The sequence below is a fragment of the Scleropages formosus genome, chromosome 20, assembly GCF_900964775.1.
Source record: "Scleropages formosus chromosome 20, fSclFor1.1, whole genome shotgun sequence".
Classification (NCBI taxonomy): Eukaryota; Metazoa; Chordata; class Actinopteri; order Osteoglossiformes; family Osteoglossidae; genus Scleropages; species Scleropages formosus.
Genome location: NC_041825.1, coordinates 1737312 through 1750147, shown reverse-complemented (window position 1 = coordinate 1750147; position 12836 = coordinate 1737312). Strand labels below are relative to the sequence as shown.

Below are 12836 nucleotides of genomic sequence, written 5' to 3'. Positions count from 1 at the left end.
TCGGTTGTGTTACTGTTCACAAAAATACCACTTGTTCTTCTAGTGTCAGTTTTAACCACAGAATCTTTCAGCCATTGGAAGATTCTAGAAGGCACCAGAACATTGCAGAACGCATCAGGACGTAAAAGGTACTGGAATATGCGGTGTTTGGAAGCCGGTGCCAAAATTCGTCAGAATTTGCTAATTTCAAGAATGTGGAATATTTTTCTAAAAACTGACACCAAAAGTATGATTAATCTAACAAAATTGAATGGAAAATGCAAAAAAAAAAAAAAAAAAAAAAGACAGTTTTTGTTACATTGTGTTTTCTAACTTCCCACCACCGTCCAGCCTTAAACACTCAACATTCTGGACTGGTTACAGATTTTAAACACTTTTGTTTGAGCGCTAATGTTGCAATCAAGATGGTTTTTGTCTGTGTTTTTTTTTTTTTTGGCGTTGCCGTTTCCACACTTATGCGACGCGGTCCTGATGTATCAGGGGAGTCGAAAAGTATCCGCAATAATCGACATCCGTCGCTGTAACGCAGATCCTTTTCGACTCGCCCGCATGTTCCATTTTTAACTCACGACACACAATGATTGTAACTATCTACGCTTCAACTTCACTCTTCTCGAAGTTAAAATAGTATTTGTAGTCTGTAGACCGTCTTCTCATTGGAGACACTGACTGCCGTCAATCACTGGTACCACTAATATTTCGTTACTTGCAGAAAACCAAAAACAAAGCTCTCTACTTGACTATTTAAATAATTTTTATTGTTAAGTGATGTCTTTAATGTCCTTTTTAGCCCTAGGCAATTCTTTATTTGTTCCCGAGGCTCAACAGCCAAGGTGCGAACACAAGCGCACACCTTCACTGATGCGTATTATGGGAAACGCCCGATACTGTGCACCTCAAGGGCTGCCGGCGTCACCGGACACCGTGACGCACCTGTCGTCACGTACCTGGTTGACCGTTGGCATCAGGGCCACTTTAGGCTTTGCCTTTAATACAATGTAACTACGTACTGTGTTTTCCTGGTAAATAATGTGAAAGAGCCTTAAGCTTGAATTCATTCTTATACCTGACACTTTTCTCCAAAGTGACTTACTGTTAAGCTGCTTACTTACTTACCCGTTTATACAGCTGGGTAACTTTACTGTAGGAATTTAGAGTAAGTACTTTGCTCACGTAGTGGTTAGAGCTGCTGCCTTTGGACCCAAAGGTCGCGGTTTTAGTCCCACCTTCAGCTGTAGTACCCCTTGAGCAAGGTGATCACCCTGAATTGCTTCAGTAAAATTTCTCAGCTGTATAACTGGGTAAATAAGTGTAAGTAGCTCTGGGAAAAAAGTGTCAGACTTACCTGGGCCTCCCCAGCGCACCTGTGTGGCATTGGAGTCCCATTGCCATATTTACAGAATTATAACTCCACTCCCAGCACCTCAAGGGATTAGTATGGACTTAAAAATCGGTGCAGAAATAAGTTCTTTGAATTTAAAACTTTAACAATTCACTTAACATAATTTTAATAACTGAATTAACTTTGAAATTTAATAATGGCATCCTTTTTCAGCTCAGACCTGTTTCCATACCTTCTATCGCACTGTGTTTTAGTGCAAATGCTCAAACTTAACCTGACCTTTCAATTCGTACAGATCGGCGTGCGCCGACCATCTATAAATTAAATTCATTGCAAACATATCGCACAAGGTCAGTATCCTGCACCAGCAGTTAAAATTGTGGGAGTAGAACTATAATTCTAGTTTGTTTGATTTTATAAGGGCTTTGGGTTGTAGTAATAAACCTTTTTCAGGGAACACATAATAGAAATGTGTGCATATAAAACTGTACGTATAAAAGCATGTTCTTACAAATCAGTTTTAATGTTCATTTACTGGAGTTCAGTGACAAAGGAATTACATCGATTATGAGAAAAGAGGTAGGGAAAAAAAACACAAGTGTTTGCAGACTCCTTGTGCTGAAAGGTAGGATGCAAAACTGGTCTGAGAGCTGCGATAGGTTGTACTACGGTATGTTTTTCCACCTCATTACATGATTTTAATGGCTGTCTATTAACTAAAACAGAAATTACTAATGGCTTGTGCAATAAGTTTTTCCTTTAGCGTATAGCAACTTTTTACCACGATCACAGTGGAAATTTTGCTTTAGTGCAAACTAGTATTTTATAAAATACAAGTTTGATGCTTTATAGTCAAATTAGTGATGGATTTTGAGAAAAGCCATACAGAGATATACAGGTCTCACTTTTTCCATTTTAATATTTCTTAACCCCCCTGGTGCAGTGCGCTTTGTATCATGACAGTTAAAACTGCTTTTTCTAGCAGTGAAAAAAGGAGAAAAGACTAAAAGCACTGCAGCATAATCACGGTGCCTCTAAAGTCCTTTTTGCTGAAATGGGTGAGGAGGTTGGTGCCCAAAAATTGCGAGCCTGGAGCAAAAGCACACCGCTCTCACACACACACACACACACACACACACACACACACACACACACACACAAGTTCATACTGCGTGTAAAACCGGTTATTCAACTGGGCCTTAACACACAGCTACTGCCCACCCAGTTAGGAAAAGTTCAGGTCAGACAATAAATGGGAAATGAGTGAAGAGAGATGGGAAATTGACAATGTAACCTAAGAAAAAATAAATTCAAGTGAAAAGATTCTAAATCATGTGTTGAACTTTTTCAGGGTTGGAACCAGTCACCAGTTCTTTGTACTGTTACACTGAGGATTACAGGGACAGCAGATGAGCAGAATGTATTTTCAGGATTGTGCCGAATCACCTCTTTAGTATTGCTAATGTTAGAGGTTTATCATAGTGACTAACGGGTGCCTGTTGGTCTATAAGGTCATGACTTTTGCACAAGGGGTAAAGAGGGCACCTGTTAGTCACTATGATATACCTCAACCAGCCTGTGGGTCTGTCTTTCGGGCTTTGTTCACTGTATTCTCTCTCTCTCTCTCTCTCACACACACACACACACACACACATTCCAGTGCATTACCACTTACTGGCTTATTGCATGTGATAAAATTGCAATTTTTTTTAACAAAGCTGCAGGGTATTATGACTGAAAAGGGATTTTCTGCATGTCAAAATGTGAACTTTGTCATGAAACTCAGACAGACACCAAGATTTGGTCTCTTTGAAAATAAAATTTTAAACTATTTTAAATTGCCTTATCCTTTAATTTAGCACATCATTGGTGATTTGAAAATATGTGCATGATGCTGCAAAAACAAAGTCTGAAGAAATGTTTATATGCAAATATCACATGAAAGAAACACCTGCGCTTGCCACACGTTTATTAGCATTAATCTTCTCCTTAGATATAAGCATCTTCTTTAGAACTTCAGCACTGAGGAATTGTGAATAAACTTGGCACAAAAAGCAGCTGCCAACCAGACCAGAAAGACCAGTTAGGCGTTTCCAAGGTACTCAGCACTGATCCCTCACAAAGCCCAAACGTCAGCTGGACAACCGTGTCCTCGGGCTACAGGTACAGTCAGCGAGTCTCTCCACTTTCATATTCTCACATTTCACTATGATTTTCAATGGAGGTCTTTCATCTGGGAATTTTACACAAAGAGTGTAGTGTAACCCAGCTGAACCACAGAGCCCCGCTGCCATTTAAACAGTGTGTACACCTTGCTGTACCATGGTTTGCTGGACAGTGCTCCTCCACATTCCTGCACTCCAACCTTCTCCAGGTGTTTTTCTTGTCCCTTTCTTTCCATCTCAATTCCACGCCCCCATGCGTAGTGTGTTAATGTCACTAGGCTGGTACTGAGGAACACGGTGATCCGTGTCAGTCATCATCGGAGCTACTGTCGTCCTCCGGCTCGGACATATCGGCGATAGGGAAGCGCAGGATTGCGGCAACTCCGCTGAGCTGGTTGAGCTCTGGGGAAAGTGGGGGGGGGGGGGGGGGTGTAGTTTAATTGGAGGACATCCTGCTATACAATTTGTGCAAGGTCTTCATTTACCTAACACATTTTCAACCTTCAGACCTCAGTCACATTAGAATTACCTTGAAGACATGCACAGTAGTACATCTGAATACTTAAGCTTGGTACTTACGCTCTCCAGATACATGCAAACTTGAAAATATCCTGAAAAGGGGGGGGGAAAAAAAAAAGGCAACACTGACACAAAGTAATCATTCTTACACAAAGCAAAATGGGAAAGTGACAAAAATGATCTAATAAAGAGGCTCCTTTCTGACATACATACTGAACATGAAACTTCAAGGAATTGCTGATACACCCTAAACAGTCTGAATGTTACTATGTTTTCGCACCTGTTCAGATATTTTGGTATTTAGCACTGGGTTTCTGAAAGCATATTTGTCCTTTTGACATGGAACATTGGCTTCAGTTATCGACAAACAGGAATATTTTGTCTTCAAGTAAATAAAAAGCCTACTTCTGCTTTACACCCATAATAATGTGTCAAATATACAATTTGTATGTCCACCTTCAGCCAATATTTTCACTAGCAGTGCACAACATTTGCTACAATTGAACACATTCTAAAACACACTTATAAACATGTCAATTTGAGATGCAGAATGTCCAAGTGTCCTGGTCAATACCTGACTGTCCCCCCATTGTCCTTCACGCTGTCCACCAGCTGCACATACCGACTCCGTGTCGCCACATCCTGGTGCCTGAGACAGAAAGGAGGGAATCGACCTCAGCTCGTTCGCACCAACTTCACTATTACCGTGGTCCATGCTGCAAAGGTTTGCTTACCTGAAAAGCTCATCACTGATCAAGAGGATGTCAATAGCCATCGCCTCGTTCGCCTTCTCCACGTGTGCCAGTCTGCAATTTAGGACATGTCGTTATTTCAATATTCACTTCTGATTAGCATGTATGATTTATGTGCATAAAGTCAGCTCATAAATAATTGGCAAGTAATGATACAATGATGCAAGACTTTTATGAGGAACAGAGTTCTGCTGCCGTTTTGCCGCTAGGGGCACATTTTCAGAGACGGTCACACTCCTGGAGGCAGTGACACCCAGTGTGTACGCAGCATACAGTACTATTCACTGCCGTCTCTTACCCATAGAAAGCTCTGTCTGGCTCATGCTGCAGCATCTTGTAGAAGTCCTCCAGAGCTTTCACCTCTCCTGCAGCCTGCAAGTGACAAGTACATAATACAGAGATTTCACATAAACTATATTTATATCCTTATTCATTCAGCTGTCGCTTTTCTCCAAAGTGACTTACAGTGCTAAGGTATCAATTATTATTTACTCTTGTATAGAGCCAGGTCATTTTAAGTGGAGAAATTTAGAGGAAGTACCTCACAACCAACTCTGCGCAACTACTTGTCCAGGCCATGGTGACATCGCATCTGGATACTGCAACTCTCTCCTGTGTGGCCTTCCTGCTACTGCCATCAAACCTCTACAGCTGATACAGGACGCTGCTGCTGCTGCTGCTGCTGCTGCCGCCCGAGTTGTATTTGACTTGCCAAAGCGTTCCCGTGCATCTCCTCTACTCGTTTCTCTGCACTGGCTTCCTATAGCTGTCCGGATCAAATTTAAGACCCTGGTCATTGCCTGCAAATGCATCAGTAGAACCGCTCCCAGATATTTACAAGACTTGATCAACCGCTACACCCCAACCAGACTGCTACGTTCTTCTACTTTTGCCCACTTGGTGGTCCCGCGCACGGAAGGTAAAGCGCGGAGGTTCTCGGTTCTGGCTCCGTTATGGTGGAACGACCTCCTCCTGTCACTCAGAACTGCTGAATCTCTGTCCACATTTAAAAAGGGTCTGAAAACTCACCTCTTCCAGACTCACTTCTCCCATCATCTCTTAAGTTCATGTAAGGTTTAAATGTTCATGCCCATAAGGTATACGTGTTCATGATCATGCTTGACAGAACCACTCCTGCAATGTAACGTAAATGTTTATATGACTCTCCAAAAAATAAAAAAACGAATAAGGTGATCAGGAATCGTCGATATTTTGGTAAAGTTTATGCAGGTACTCGCGTGATGAACATCGATGCATATGGTGAAGGAAACTAACTGTACTTAAGAGTCACATCTGCAGCTTTGTCTCTTTCTCCTAATGTAGTGGGCAAATTGTAATTTCTGTGGGATGTACGTCACTTTGGAGAAAAGCATCTGTTAAATGAATACACACAAATATAAGTACCTTGCTCAAAGGTACTACAGCACGAGGGGAGATTCGAACCTGCAACTTTTAGATCCAGAGGCAACAGCACTGTCAGCTGCCCCAAGACTCAGAGTAAAACACCGGTGATCATCAACTTAGTCATGAGCAGAATTTCCCCTTGTACTGAATTATAGGAAGCGTTAGTATAAAACTGACATGCATAAATGCTACGCTGTAAAACAGGGCTTTGTTATATTTTTCACCAATTTTACACATTATTCATGTTAAAACACTAATATGGAATGATATAAATACTGTGCAGTATTTTAAATACATTTTCACACTTTTACAAGTGAAAATATTAATCAGTCGTCTTTCCATTTTTCTTTCCAAAACCACAAAAACGCTCACTTTTTCACCTGCTCTGAATTTTAAATAAAAAGAAACTTGAAGGAAAGCACAAGTAAACAATTTTGGCTACAAAACACACTCGCTGGCAGACACACGGACCGAGTCGATAGGAAACACGGTGCCCACGTTATTGTCCAGCAGATGGAGCAGTCAACCTTAGACGTTCTGACCAAATGTCGAAACACAAAAATAACATAAGGTTAACGGGACGTTTGTCGTCAGTCCGGATTGTCACAAGTCGCATGTCACATGTCAGTCAAGGACCACCTGTAATATGAATATGCCATGTTTACTATAAATTTACTCTAATCAAAGGTAAGTGTAAGTTCCCAGACTCACATCATCAAAAACATTTTTTTCCCCTCCATTTCCATCCCAACAAAACACACAAGAACTGAACTGAATCGTAGTGAAGAGGCTCTTACCTTAGTGTCAGAAAGTCTGCTTGTGACAGTGGGATCAGACAGAATTTCTGCACATGACAAACATTCAGTCAGATTCTCTTTCCTGACAAACGGGGTCATGGTCACAAATGACTCCCAAATTATGTATTTTGGGTCCATAATTGAACTTAATTTCATTTTCCATCTCGACTTCTCTAGCTCTGCCACCTACCTTTGAGGGAGTACTTATGTCCAGACGAGGAGTGGACCAGCATGAACTTCGGCCTGTTCTCCAGCAGGACCTTGCAGTCCTGTCGCACTGCCTCTCGCAACAAGTAACCGATAAACTGATCTTTCACAAACCCTGGACTTGCCACCAGCACACACTTGACCACTGGAAGAGTGTGTGTGTGTGTGTGAGAGAGAGAGAGAGAGAGAGACCCAGCAAATGAGCACCTGTACAAAACTTTGGGGGTATCTGTGGAACAGCTCTCCCTTACCATCAAAATTGATGTGTCTAAGTATTCCTTGCATCACTGCCTCATAGAACCTCTCCAGAGCCTGCAAATAAAAGAGCTCATATGAGACACTTTATTCTCATTGCAACTAAAAAGAAAAAAGGAAAAAAAAAAAGTTTTTACTCTCCACCTCGACACGTGTGAAGCAGGTCGGTGAAAAAGCACAACTGCTTGGAATGCCGTTCTGGAACTTTGACACTCTCATCAGAGCCCCGTGCCGGAATTACCTTGTCATGCTGGGCGCAGCTGCCCTTCCTCTTGCGGGGAATGGTCACCTCAACCTTTGCCCTCAGCAGGGTCATGGCGGGAGTGACCAGCACTATGTTTGCGAGGCCCTCCTGCATCACGACGGCGGCCACGTCGGCTTTCTGTGCCGGATCGCAGGCCTGTTCTGAAGAGCAGCACCCCTTCGCTGTGAAAGCCCCACTCAGCAGTACACAGCAGAGTAAAACAGCCATTCAACCGTCAAGCGTCCTATTCTCAGCCAGTCGGAGTAAGAGTGTCTTTACGCACGCACGCACGCAAACAAACCCCTACCTATTCGGTCCAGGACAACGCTGTCCCACAACTTCTTGGCCAGAGTGAACTTCCTGTTCAGTTCCAGCTCGATGGTGTGATAGGCTCCCATCTGTGCGAGACGAGAGGGACGAGTGAACGGCGACGCCCTTTCTTCACACACTGCACCTCACACCTCTCTCTTTAAACACTAGTGCTGCTTAATAAGGACAATGAGCCCATGACACTAATTGCAGCTCGTTGTTCTTCGAGGGGTTTCCTTTCTTCTCAAGTCACAATAAAACAGCAGTGAGGACACAACTGTACACCGCTGTCTCAAAAACAGGGTAATTTCAACATTTCTGCACTGCTTTCAACAGACTTTCTGTGATCTTAACATAAATGATGGTTCCAATGTCCCTTAACAGTCCCCGCATTACGAACGAGTTCCGTGTCCTCAGTCTGTCCAGGTCGAACTTTGACGTAAATTGGAACAGTTGGGTACGGAGGGTATCTAACGTCAGATTGTCAAATGTTTGTCTTGGTTTATAGTATATCGTGTACCTTCATACGCATTAAAAACATTAAAGAAACACTTCTAGATACACTAAAAGATATATAACAATAATATAACAATACAGTAATAACAATAATTAATAATGTAACTATAGTATTTAAAATAGAGAGACATAGAAAGAGATAATGATAAATGTTACTACTGTGATGATGAATAGAGGACACGGAGGAGGCAGGACCCAAGTACGGGATCGTTTATTCACAATCGAAGGACCAGCCGTGTTCTCGTGGTTGGGGACGGGCGAATGGTCAGTCGGTAAACTGAACGGAGGCGAGGATCCGACATCGTTGGTGAGAGTGGGGGCGTGTATGTGCGCACATGTGAAAAACATTAAAGAAACTTTAATGTTCGTTTTTCCAATGTTCGTTGACGTTTCACCTTTTTTCGATCGCTTTAGTCATAGTCATTTATTTATCTTTATTATTTCCACTTTAATTTCAATCGTGATCGTTTCCCTTTTCTCTGATGCAGCATCGTCACTTGCATCACATTTACGCTTTGGTGCCATGGTGAAGAGGGTTTTTTTAAAAAAAAAAAAAAACATACACACACGCTAGACACGGCTAACGGCAACGTGGTCCAAATGAAAACGAGGATGTGTTAGTCCTACCTCGGGCCACGAGCCAAAAACCGCTGTAGACGCTCAATGTTTTGATGCTCGTCGCAAAGTAGCACCTGTTTGTTATTACGAATCATTGTATGTCACTAATTTTTAATATAATGGCCTTAATTATGAAGTTTTCACTTTATTGTTACTTAAGGGTGATGGGGAAAAAAATTTTTTTTTTATTTTTTTTTTTTTTTTACTTCCGATCAGTAAGGTGGTGGTACGCAACTACAGGTTGTACGTTAAGTCGGACGTTTGTAACCCTGGGACTGCCTGTACTTTTAAGTTTCAAGTTAAAGTGTGAAGTATTCTTCCTTCCTTATTATTCCTCCATTTAGAACCATGTTAATAATTGTCTAATAATTATGCTCCAACTTCAGTTTATTTCTGCAGACTGAGGGGATTAAGATACATCGAAATGACCTTTGAAGACAAAGCTGGCAACCGTTCTTTAATGCCCTTTACAATATTCAGACATGGATCGTTTGGGTTTTCATGTAGGAAAAACGCAGTCAAATTCAAACTCAAATGAGCAGAAGCCGCCAGCAATGTGTCTCACCTTCACATACTGGTTCTCCTGGATGTTGGTTCCCTTCACCCTCAGCTGGCAGGCCTGGGAGTCAAAGTCAATGGTCTCTACGCAGAGCGTGAGGGTGGTTCGCACGCGGCTGCTGCCCACGCTGCCCGTGGACGACTCAGTCTGCACCTTCCTGACACAGCAATGAGTGTGACCACAGCGCAGAGCACCACGACACACACACACACACACACACACACGCCACACCACACGCACCCTGCTTAGTCGTCATTCTAGCGGCACACTGGGAAGTCTCACCTGAAGGTGGAGGCCCTCAGACTGTCTCCCACCTGGAGCAGGTTGTAGGTGTGCCACATGTCCTCTGCCTCCTCCGGAATCAGGGTCACCTGACTGCGACACAGGGAACGCAAAGAGAAAAGTATGACGGCAGTCCTGTTACCTTTATATTCATTTTTCATTCATTGTCTTTCGGTCGTAACATCTGATGCTGTCCGCTCCACCTGCTGTACGATAACGCTGGATGGTCGCTCTGCCACAAGAAACCACGTCTCTTATGTTTTTCGTTTCTTTCATATTGTTAATTTGTATTTATAGTTGTCAGTAAGCGAAGAATAAAATTAAAAAATTATTCTAAGGGTGCTGAAAAGAAAAGGCAAAAACCAAGTACATTTAGAAACGAAAGGTAAATTGAAAGTGCAGCATGAAAATATACTATATTATTTTTACTCTATATTTGTACAATTTTAACATCAACAATATGTGAAATTAGATAATATAAAAAAAAGCCCTATTATACAACACAGGGGCACGGTGGGTCTGGGGTTTGAGTCCCACTTGGGGTGCCTTGCGACGGACTGGCATCCTGCCCTGGGTGTGTCCCCTCCCTCTCCGGCTCACCGCGACCCCGCTCAGGACAAGCGGTTTCAGACAGCGTGTGTGTGTGTGTGTGTGTGTGTGTGTGTGTGTGTGTGTGTGTGTGAGAGAACTTGGAGAATTTTTTCCCTCCTCCACAAACTTCATTAAATTCCGTAAAGTTAAAAACACTCCAGAAAAGACACTTGAACACATCCGCATCATATTTCCATTAAAACATCTCATCATAAAACACACACACACACACACACACACACACACACCTGTACTCCTGCACACACAGTCACCTTTCCAAATGCAGACGGTGAAAAACATCTGAGGTTAAAAACAATTATCAACAACCACATTAAGAACAATCGGGGACTTTAAAACCCTTTAACTTTCAAAGCGTTTTAAGGAAATGTGTGAAAAATGGGGAAAACCCACAAGAAAAGTATCCAAGCTTCATGTTAACACTCAACACTGCAGTGTTACTCTGTCATGTTCAACTGCATTAAACACACACTTTGGGAGAACCTGTGCTGCTCAACCCACCACGTGGACGTCAACGGGGTGTGTTTGAACATCTCCGACCACACAGACCACCTGACCCATCTGCTCAGACTGCTAACTAGTCCCAGTCCAGGTTCCAGTCCTAGCTCTGGTTCCAGTCCTCGTTTTAGTCCCAGTCTCAGTTCTAGCCCCAGTCCTACTTCCAGTCCTAGTCCTAGCTCCAGTGCTAGCGGATGACACCCAAACGGCTGTGTGCACCTGCTAAGCATGCTGGGAATTGGACTCAGACTCATCATTCCTGTTTCCGTATAACGCCCCACTCATTTTTCACCTGCGTTTCCAACTACTGTGCGTTTATTCTGGTTGCATCACAGTCACACTGGGCTGCTACAGACTGAGAGGGAGAGGAAGCGAAAACCCCTCTCGACTGAGTCTCAGGTCACCGCTCCCGCCGGGCTCTGGGTCCGAACCCAGCTCGATCTGTGTGTGAGGGGTACTCTGGCACGTTCTCCGCTTGAGGCTCCTCAGGTCGCTCCGGTTTCCTCCCACAGTCCAAAGGCACGTGTGTCACGTGGACCGGCAACTCTGACGACTCAGTCTCCGACCGGGCGGCCGGATTCGGGACTGCTGCTGCTGCGGCTCCGACGAGTCCGAAACATTACGACCTCTGATCATCATCATGTTAGTTCCTCGTGAACGGATCACTGTTCTGTTACCTCCTCCTCCTCCTCCTCCTCCTCCCACGACAGAAATGAACGTTTTTTAGTTTGTGTCTCACTAAATTCCCGCGGCTGTTTTTGTTCCTCCTCCTCCGCCCCCCCGAAACCCGCCGTCGTTACTTACTTACCCGGCGTTGTCTTTCTCTATGTCTTTATGTAAGAGCTTCATGTTGAAGTCGCCTTCTTATTACAACACGCAGATGTATATTTAGTGGTTCACAAACTCCTCAATTCATTGTTTTTTTCGAGGGGAGGGGTGAAAAAAACAAACAGAGCACTTTCACTCAGGAATGAATCGCATAAGGACGTCGCAAACATATTGCATCATTCGTTCGCTGCCGCCGGGGAGACGGAAGAGGGCGGTAACGGGAGGGAGGCGCCTTATTGCGTCACTTCCGTCGGGTGCCGTAAGAACCGGAAGTAGTCTCAAGGGCTAATGCACTGCGAAGAAATGGTAGTAAAATGCGTATTTTACATTGACATGTATTCATTTAGCAGAGGCTTTTCTCCAAATCGACGTACATCTCATAGGAGTAATTAGAATAATAAATTTACATTATTATTATTATTATTAGTAGTAGTAAACAACTCAAACACTCACAAGACAGATTAGTCCAGAACAATCAAACCTAGACAGGGGGAAATAAAGAAACAAAAAATAAAGAATAAATACACAAAACATCAGATAACACTCCAATAATCAGACACATTACATCAACACCCTAAAAATATTACAATAATGTGCAGTCTTAATGGCCTTATTATTACACTCCTCAATAATGTTTATATACTGCTTAAATTCTTCAAGAAAAACAGAAAATATAGGTTTTTCATTAGCAAATTTGGACCTGTGTGTGTGATATTTGGCTAAAATGATGAATAAATTAATGATATATACCTGTTTCTCTGTACTTCTATCAAAATGTAAGAATCTAAACAGTGCATATTCGTAGTGCAAAGCAAAATCCTTACACAGTTTATCGATAATAAATTCAGACATCTCTCCATAGCAAAATAAAATTTACATTCTTTGGGAATTACTTTTACTACCTCAAAAAACTGGAAAGGATTATATGGCAC

General features: G+C 42.7%; 1 protein-coding gene across 1 annotated transcript; it reads right to left on the bottom strand.

Moving 5' to 3' along the window:
* Nucleotides 1-2844: 2844 nt before the first annotated feature.
* pelo (pelota mRNA surveillance and ribosome rescue factor) lies at nucleotides 2845-12106 on the bottom strand. The gene is made up of 13 exons (XM_018727345.2): nucleotides 11885-12106; nucleotides 9970-10062; nucleotides 9694-9844; nucleotides 7993-8083; nucleotides 7683-7846; nucleotides 7438-7498; nucleotides 7170-7331; nucleotides 6980-7026; nucleotides 5077-5150; nucleotides 4761-4832; nucleotides 4601-4675; nucleotides 4087-4118; nucleotides 2845-3909 (listed from the first exon to the last, which is right to left on the bottom strand). Exons 1-13 carry the CDS (start codon nucleotides 11923-11925, stop codon nucleotides 3815-3817), a joined length of 1158 nt encoding a protein of 385 aa, XP_018582861.1. The 5' UTR covers nucleotides 11926-12106; the 3' UTR covers nucleotides 2845-3814.
* Between the last annotated feature and the right edge of the window lie 730 nt (nucleotides 12107-12836).